This window comes from Haliotis cracherodii, unplaced genomic scaffold, assembly GCF_022045235.1.
Source record: "Haliotis cracherodii isolate W230 unplaced genomic scaffold, xgHalCrac1.p SCAF_2, whole genome shotgun sequence".
Classification (NCBI taxonomy): Eukaryota; Metazoa; Mollusca; class Gastropoda; order Lepetellida; family Haliotidae; genus Haliotis; species Haliotis cracherodii.
The window spans coordinates 2,601,482-2,611,476 of NW_027266275.1; the positions used below are offsets into that span (position 1 = coordinate 2,601,482).

At 41.7% G+C, this 9,995-nt stretch overlaps 2 protein-coding genes across 2 annotated transcripts; one reads left to right on the forward strand and one right to left on the reverse strand.

Annotated features, from left to right (window-relative positions):
- The first annotated feature begins 830 nt into the window (after positions 1 to 830).
- On the forward strand, positions 831 to 1,388 carry LOC139469203 (uncharacterized protein PF3D7_1120000-like). The gene has a single exon (XM_071251337.1). It carries the CDS (start codon positions 831 to 833, stop codon positions 1,386 to 1,388), a length of 558 nt encoding a protein of 185 aa, XP_071107438.1.
- Positions 1,389 to 6,876: 5,488 nt separating this feature from the next.
- LOC139469210 (A-kinase anchor protein 5-like) lies at positions 6,877 to 7,572 on the reverse strand. The gene has a single exon (XM_071251347.1). It carries the CDS (start codon positions 7,570 to 7,572, stop codon positions 6,877 to 6,879), a length of 696 nt encoding a protein of 231 aa, XP_071107448.1.
- Between the last annotated feature and the right edge of the window lie 2,423 nt (positions 7,573 to 9,995).

Sequence of the window (9,995 nt, forward strand, 5' to 3'; positions counted from 1 at the left end):
TCTACATAGTTTACAGAAAACGACCAAAGGTTTCAGAAAAATAACTTTTAGATCTATATAAAAACGGGGAAAAATGAAGGATGTGATGAAGAATGTGATGAAGGATGTGATGAAGGGGATGATGAAAGATTTCACGAAGGATGTGATGGAGGATGTGATGAAGAATGTGATGAAGGATGTGATGAAGGATGTGATGAAGGGGATGATGAAAGATTTCACGAAGGATGTGATGGAGGATGTGATGAAGGATGTGATGAAGAATGTGGTGAAGAATGTGATGAAAGGGATGATGAAAGATTCACGAAGGATGTGATGGAAGATGTGATGAATGTGGTGAATAATGTGATGGAGGATTTGATGAAGGATGTGATGAAGGATGTGATGAAGGGGATGATGAAAGATTCACGAAGGATGTGATGGAGGATGTGATGAATGTGGTGAAGAATGTGATGGAGGATGTGATGAAGGATGTGGTGAAGAATGTGGTGAAGGCTATGATGAAGGAGATGATGAAGAATGTGAGGAATGAGATGAAGGATGTGATGAAGGAGATGATGAAGGATGTGGTAAATGATAAATTCACAATTTACATCAACTTCAGCAGAGAATGTTCTCGAATCCATGTGGTCAACAATATTTATTTTATATATTAATTAGTTACATAGGACCTACATGAATATTAACATCTCAAATATACTCATACTGCTGCTGCTTCATGTTAGATGTTCGACAATCGAAGGATGTGATGAAGGATGTGATGAAGGAAGTGATGAAGGGGGTGATAAAAGATTTTTACGAAGGATGTGATGAGGCATAGGATGAAGAATAGGATGACGTATAGGATGAAGGAGATGATGAAGGAGAAGATGAAGGATTTGACGAAGGATGTGGCGAAGGATGTTATGAAGGATGTGATGGAGATGATGAAGGATTTGATGAAGGATGTGGTGAAGGATGTTATAAAGGATATGATGAAGGATGTGATGAAGGATTTGACGAAAGATGTGACGAATGATGTTATGAAGGGTGTGATGGGGATGATGAAGGATGTGGTGAAGGATTTGACGAAGGATGTGATGAAGGATGTTATGAAGGATGTGATAAAGGATAGGATGAATGATGTGAAGGAGATGATGAAGGATATGTTGAAGGATGTGGTGAAGGATGTGGTGAAAGATGTGATAAAGGATAGGATGAATGATGTGAAGGAGATGATGAAGGATATGGTGAAGGATATGATGAAGGATGTGGTGAAGGATTTGACGAAGGATGTGATGAAGGATGTTATGAAGGATGTGATAAAGGATAGGATGAATGATGTGAAGGATATGATGAAGGGGATGTTGAAGGATTTGACGAAAGATGTGACGAAGGATGTGATGATATGATGGCAATGATGAAGGATATGATGAAGGGTGTGGTGAAGGATGTGATGAAGGAGATGCTGAAGGATGTGAAAAGAGGGTGATGAAGGTAGTGATGACGGATGTAATGAAGGAGATGCTGAAGGATGTGATGAGGGAGTGGATGAAAGAGATGCTGAAGGGTAGGATGAAATATATGATGGAGATGGTGGAGGTGATGAAGGATGAGACGAAGGATGATGAAGGATGTGATAAAGGGGATGATAAAGGATAGAATGAAGTATATGATGAAGGATGTGATGAAATATTTTATGAAGGATGTGATGAAGAATATGATGAAGGATGTGGTGAAGGCTATGATGAAGGAGATGATGAAGAATGTGAGGAAGGAGATGAAGGATGTGATGAAGGAGATGATGAAGGATGTGGTAAATGATATATTCACAATTTACATCAACTTCAGCAGAGAATGTTCTCGAATCCATGTGGTCAACAATATTTATTTTATATATTAATTAGTTACTTAGGACCTACATGAATATTAACATCTCAAATATACTCATGCTGCCGCTGCTTCATGTTAAATGTTCGACATTCATTTAAAGACAATCAATTGTATCAACATATTAGACATGGATAACAGTATATCACCGACTAATTTATAGTAATAAAAGTAAAGGAGGGTCGCGCAGCACTAAATGCACTAATTATAACCTTAGCTTGTGAGGACATCATCCGTTTGGATAAAGAACTGAATACTTGATGTCTATTCTCCGGGGCTTACATGGGTTTATATCCTTTCGGGTGTCATGTGGTCAATAGTTTCTTTAAGGTGATGAAGGAGATGATCCTTAAATGCTCTCTATCACCCATCAAATCATGATGTCTGCTCGTGACAAGATAGGATGTCCAAAATGACAGTCCTATTGTGATCTATGTGACATCCAGCGGACGTAATGAGTGTGGGGATGAATGCATTAGGAAGTATAGGGCAGTCACCATAATGGGATTGGACAGGACTAGATGGGTTTTGTAACGAAAGAAGGAAATGCAAAGCGTCGTGTGCGTCATAATAAAAATAATTAATCGATTCAAAGGACGTATGTTCGAACAAGAACGGACAATCAATTATCAGTAAGCCTAGCTCATCTTACAAATTCATGATTATGTTTTTATTTATAACGTTGATTGATTGAATGTGAAATTGATACTTATATCGGTGTATGATACTCAGTGCTCGTAAATCGCGATAGCTCTAATGTGAACTTAAGTCTAACAATATTGGCAAAAGAGGTAAATTTCAATATAGATTTGCGTCGCATAAAACGTCGTTACCTCGGATGTCAAAGCTTTGTACAGAACATCGTTCCTTTACCGTTTCAAGATCCGCTGGTTGTGGGATTTTAATCCCAAATTCGACCCCACTAGAAACCTTGGTCTGCTAGCGGTTGATCCCTTTATAGGATTTACCAAAGTGATAAACGTCCGCGATCTGCACCACATCAAGCCAGACCCTCACATAAGCTGATACACATTTATGTTGAAGTAATGTTCAGAGTTTAAACACCACCTCGGTCCGCCAGTCTGAATTACCAGCCCTGGTAACAGTGTTGGGCGCCATGTCAGCTGGAAGGCAAACGTCCACGTTCTCAAGATGTGGCCTGCACCACTGCTCCCCGCTATCAATCAATGTATAATAATTATTTACACTGTGCGGTCCATACGAGTCTTCTGGAAGGGATCAGTGTTGAAAATAATTAATCTAAGGATTGTGTACAGTGTATGAATTCATTGTTAATTGATAATTTAGCTGATTATTGATTCCATTTATGAATCATGATTGTACTGCATTCTGTTTCTTTATGCATATCAATCATGATTGTGACCTTCCTGTATCTTTATGCATGTCAGTCATGATTGTGCTGCCCTCCTGTTTCTTTATGCATATCAATCATGATTGTACTGCTCTCCTGTTTCTTTATGCATATCAATCATGATTCTGACCTTCCTGTTTCTTTATGCATATCAATCATGATTGTACTGCTCTCCTGTTTCTTTATGCATATCAATCATGATTGTACTGCTCATGTTTTTATGCATATCAATCATGATTGTACTGCTCACCTGTTTCTTTATGCATATCAATCATGATTGTACTGCTCACCTGTTTCTTTATGCATACCAATCATGATTGTACTGCTCTCCTGTTTCCTTATGCATATTTATCAAGATTGTGCTGTGCCCTGTTTCTTTATGCATATCTATCAAGATTTTTCTGCGCTCTGTTTCTTTACGTATATCTATCATGATTGTACTGCCCTCCTGTTTCTTTATGCATATCAATCATGATTGTGCTGCCCTCCTGTTCCTTTATGCATATCAATTATGATTGTCCTGCGCCCTGTTTCTTTATGCATATCAATCATGATTGTACTGCCCTCCTGTTTCTTTATGCATATCAATAATGATTGTACTGCTCTCCTGTTTCTTTATGCATATCAATCATGATTGCGCTGCGATCTGTTTCTTTACGCATATCAATCATGATTGTGCTGCCCTCCTGTTTCTTTATGCATATCAATCATGATGGTGCTGCGATCTGTTTCTTTACGCATATCAATCATGATTGTGCTGCCCTCCTGTTTCTTTATGCATATCAATCATGATTGCGCTGCGACCTGTTTCTTTACGCATATCAATCATGATTGTGCTGCCCTCCTGTTTCTTTATGCATATCAATCATGATTGCGCTGCGGTCTGTTTCTTTACGCATATCAATCATGATTGTGCTGCCCTCCTGTTTCTTTATGCATATCAATCATGATTGCGCTGCGATCTGTTTCTTTATGCATATCAATCATTGATTGCTATCCCTTCTTTATTTGTTTCTTCATGCATATTAGTGTGCTAATCTGATGGTCTGCTCGGATTGGCAAAATCGAAACACAGAAAAGTTAAATTAAGCATCAGGATGCACACTACGAATGCTTTCCTTATACTAGATACACATGGCTCCCACGGGAGGGTGGGTGAGGTTGCACACTACGAATGCTTTCCTTATACTAGATACACATGGCTCCCACGGGAGGGTGGATGAGGTTGCACACTACGAATGCTGTCCTTATACTAGATACACATGGCTCCCACGGGAGGGTGGGTGAGGTTGCACACTACGAATGCTTTCCTTATACTAGATACACATGGCTCAAACGGGAGGGTTGGTGAGGTTGCACACTACGAATGCTTTCCTTATACTAGATACACATGACTCAAGGGTGGGTGAGGTTGCACACCACTTTTGTATGCGGATCCTCGTGTTGAAAGATAAGACAAGCCCGGTAGCTCTGCCTAGTACACAATTAAAGGTTTTATTGGGGTTACGAGGAATAAAGTCCAGCGTGGTAGCCTAGTTTTATAGCGAATAAAACTAGATTTTATCTGTAGAGGGTGAGGTGTTTGTGTGTGTGTGTGTGTGCGTGCGTGTGTGCGTGCGTGCGTGCGTGCGTGCGTGCGTGCGTGCGTGCGTGCGTGCGTGCGTGTGTGTGTGTGTGTGTGTGTGTGTGTGTGTGTGTGTGTGTGTGTGCGTGTGTGTGTGTGTGTGTCTGCTTGTACTAGTACGGGCTAATGCCGATCTATAGTGCAACTAAACCATGCCGTAATTTTTACACCACTCAGACACAGTAACCCGACTTCGAGCCGACCAGTCCTTGTTTTAGACCTTCACCTTTAGGCCGGGTATCAAACCAACGACCTTCGGCTCTCCGGGCGGACCCTCTACCACTAGACCACGGAGGAGGTCGTCTTCAGAGAAAGTACATATTGTGACGTGAACACATGTAAAGGCATGTAAGTAATATTCATTATCGCCGGAATGGCATGTTTTCACGTTATAGGTATTAGCACATATGCTGCTACTTTCTATACTTAATCATCGCGATATTTCATTGTTGTAATTCAAGTGTCAAGGATTATATTTCACATGCTTGAGTGCGAAGAAGAGAAGGGATCACAAGGATCGGCTGTTGTTCGCACCGTCTGTAGAGCTGTTGGCGGTACACACTTGGCCATAGGGAGAGTATTGGGACCGGTTGTGAAACTATCCTGGGTGACATTTGCAGTTTTGGTACCCAATACCTAGTACAATAACCATGGTAAAATCTGTATTTGTCTTGATGTGTCTGTTCTACATTGAAGAGGCAGTAAAATGATACATATAGATCCACAGTACCGAACGCCTCACCAGTACTCTGTGTGCACATGGCGACATGGATTGAACCTATATAAAGACAACAACTAGTTGGAATGTTTGTTTGTTTGTTTTGTTGTTGATTAAAGCCGCACTCAGCAATATTCAAGCTATATGACGGCGGTCTGTAAATAATCGAGTTTGGGCAAGACAATCCAGTGATTGACATCATGAGCACAATCCCACAATTGGGAAACGGGGACATGCATCAACCAAGTCAGCGAGCCTAACTATCCGATCCCGTTAGTCGGGTTGCTGAAGATCAAGTCTACCCATGCCCTTCATGGGTACTAGGTGCAATGAGAAATACTTAGTTTTGACTTGTGTTTGTGATATATGAGTAATATTTTAGTATACTCCTCATCATGACAGTATCATCATTGTTTTAAATTCATGTGGTAAGACAGCTGATGCGATATTGCTGGTGAAGCGTTCAGCATGGTTTCGGTCTCAGTAACTCTGCCAGGGGCGCCTATACATACGTAGATAAGAACATGTTACACAAACACATTGAATGGGGCCGAGCTGACGAAATGACGAGCTGATATCCACCATCCTTAACTGAATGATTCCCGTAGGAGTGCTGACGTGTGCCGAAGAGGTGGTTGTCATCACTTGGAGTACCAAACACCTCAATGTGTATGTGGTCAGAAACAAATAACATACATACATGTGTAACAGGACTTTGTGAAACAGCTGTTAAGTCTTTCGGTCAACCCCTCCGCCCTGTATGTATTGAAGATCCTTTAACTGACATGCCTGCATTGCGCTCTTGTTTACGTTCATTCTCTTCGTTACCATCAGTTACGTTCTCTACGTTACCGTCATTTACTGTCGGTTACGTTGTCAACGTTACCGCCAGTTACTAACAGTTGCGTTCTCAGGGTTACCGTCAGTTATGTTCTCACTATGTTACGGTCAGTTACGTTCTCAACGGTACCGCCTGTTACGGTCAGTTACGTTCTCTACGTTACCGTCAGTTGCTGTCAGTTGGGTTCTCTGCGTTACCGCCAGTTACTGTCAGTTGCGTTCTCTGCGTTACCGTCATTTACTGTCAGTAACGTTCTCTACTTTACTGTCAGTAACGTTCTCTACGTTACCGCCAGTTACTGTCAGTTGCGTTCTCTGCGTTACCGCCATTTACTGTCAGTAACGTTCTCTACGTTACTGTCAGTTACGTTCTCAACGTTACTGCCAGTTACTGTCAGTTGCGTTCTCTGCGTTACCGTCATTTACTGTCAGTAACGTTCTCAACGTTACCGTCAGTTACGTTCTCACTATGTTACGGTCAGTTACGTTCTCTGCGTTACCGTCGGTTTCGTTCTCAAAGTTACCATCAGTTGCGTTCTCTATGTTACCATAAGTTCCGTTCTCTGCGTAACTGTCAGTTACGTTCTCAGTGTAACCGTCAGTTACGTTTTCTACGTTATCGTCAATTACATTCTCTGTGTTACCGTCTGTTCCGTTCTCTACGTTACTGTTAGTTACGTCCTCTGTGTTACCGTCAGTAACTTTCTCTATGTTACCATCAGTTCCGTTCTCTGTGTTACCATCAGTTACGTTCTCTGTGTTACCGTCAATTGCGTCCTCTGTGTTACCGTCAGTTAAGTTCATTATGTTACCATCAGTTACGTTCTCTGGGTTACCGCCAGTTACGTTCTCTGTGTTACCATCAGTTACGTTCTCTGAGTTACCGTCAATTGCGTCCTCTGTGTTACCATCAGTTACGTTCTCTATGTTACCATCAGTTACGTTCCCTATGTTACCGACAGTTACGTTCTCTGTGTTACCATCAGTCACGTTCACTATGTTACCATAATTTACGTTCCCTATGTTACCGACAGTTACGTTCTCTGTGTTACTGTCAGTTAAGTTCACTATCTTATCGTCGATTACGTTCTCCACGTTACCGTCAGTTACCTTGTCTATGGTCCCGTCAGACGGCAAATATGACACACACATTCTTTCCTTATTGTATTAAAGTGTAGGGGCATATAACTGTCCAGGTCAGGAAACGAGATAACATATTTCTTTGTTTTTTGTTCAAATAACAGTCAAATTGCTTTTATAAATAAATACCGGAAAAATAATGTAATTGCAAGGAGGTTGCAATGTCGTTCAATGATGGTGCAGCAACGAGGAGGCCTGACTTTAATTTGGTGAAGCAACGGCAAGGCCTCGGCCATTGAATGATAGTTAATTCTCCTATGTTGTGAGTCGATACGATGTTACTCAGTCTTCATCAGATAACTGTAGCCCCACAGCTGAGACTGCGCACAGACCGACGTCCGCCTTTAATGGCCAGTGTCTAATCATAAGTCGGACGTGGTTTTCCTTGTAGTTCCATCATACGGAAGTCACACTGACGTGAAATGTGTGCAAGTGTGCGAATGAATGCTGTTTTGTGCCATAGTAAGCAATGCATAGGGTGACATGGCAGCTTGTAACTAATGAGTCTGGCCTTGGTTGTTAGTAGGTGGTTGGCTGAATGAGCAACGATCGTCTCTGACAAGCACAGATAGTCAGCCACAACAAACTAATATTTGCCCTGTCATGGCAACATTAGCTTTGTTATTTCTGTGTAATGCCATGTAATGGCAACTATCATGTTATGTTTACTATTTGGTAGGAGCATCTCAACACGCCCTGGCCTCTCCACTATAATTCCTAACTAGCTATATCAGAAAATCACATGACCACATGAACAATGTCTCCAAGAGAAACAATTCATATCCGCTAAATACGATGGTTGGAAGGATGTTATACCCGGAAACCCTTTTGTTGTGTTTTGCCGACTAAACCCTCCTAATCAACATATATTTATCACCTAGGCACAATGACACAGCTGAAATGGTGATATATTAACCATCATAGCACACGTGAATAGCTGAAATGGTGATATATTGGCTGCATCGGCCCTCTTGCAAAGCTGAAATGTTGATATATTAACCACCTCGGCACACGTGCACAACTGAAATGTTGATATATTAACCACCTCGGCACACGTGCACAACTGAAATGTTGATATATTAACCACCTCGGCACACGTGCACAGCTGAAATGTTGACATATTAACCACCACGGCACATGTGCACAGCTGAAATGTTGATATATTAACCACCTCGGCACATGTGCACAACTGAAATGTTGACATATTAACCACCTCGGCACACGTGCACAGCTGAAATGTTGATATATTAACCACCACGGCACACATGCACATCTGAAATGTTGATATATTAACCACCACGGCACACGTGCACAGCTGAAATGGTGATATATTGGCTGCATCGGCCCTCTTGCAAAGCTGAAATGTTGATATATTAATCACCTCGGCACACATGCACAGCTGACATGTTGATATATTAACCACCTCGGCACACATGCACAGCTGACATGTTGATATATTAACCACCTCGGCACACATGCACATCTGAAATGTTGATATATTAACCACCACGGCACACGTGCACAGCTGAAATGGTGATATATTGGCTGCATCGGCCCTCTTGCAAAGCTGAAATGTTGATATATTAATCACCTCGGCACACATGCACATCTGAAATGTTGATATATTAACCACCACGGCACACATGCACATCTGAAATGTTGATATATTAACCACCACGGCACACATGCACATCTGAAATGTTGATATATTAACCACCACGGCACACGTGCACAGCTGAAATGGTGATATATTGGCTGCATCGGCCCTCTTGCAAAGCTGAAATGTTGATATATTAACCACCTCGGCACACATGCACATCTGAAATGTTGATATATTAACCACCACGGCACACATGCACATCTGAAATGTTGATATATTAACCACCACGGCACACGTGCACAGCTGAAATGGTGATATATTGGCTGCATCGGCCCTCTTGCAAAGCTGAAATGTTGATATATTAATCACCTCGGCACACATGCACAGCTGACATGTTGATATATTAACCACCTCGGCACACATGCACAGCTGACATGTTGATATATTAACCACCTCGGCACACATGCACAGCTGACATGTTGATATATTAACCACCTCGGCACACATGCACAGTTGAAATGTTGATATATTAACCACCTCGGCACACATGCACAGCTGAACTCTTGATATATTAGCCACTTCGGCACACGTGCACAGCTGAAATGGTGATATATTGACTGCCACGGCACATGTGCACAGCTGAAATGATGATATATTAAACACCTCGACACACGTGCACAGCTGAAATGGTGATATATTAACCACCACGGCACACATGCACAGCTGAAATGTTGATATATTAACCACCTCGGCACACGTGCACAGCTGAAATGGTGATATATTGACTGCCACGGCACATGTGCACAGCTGAAATGATGATATATTAAACACCTCG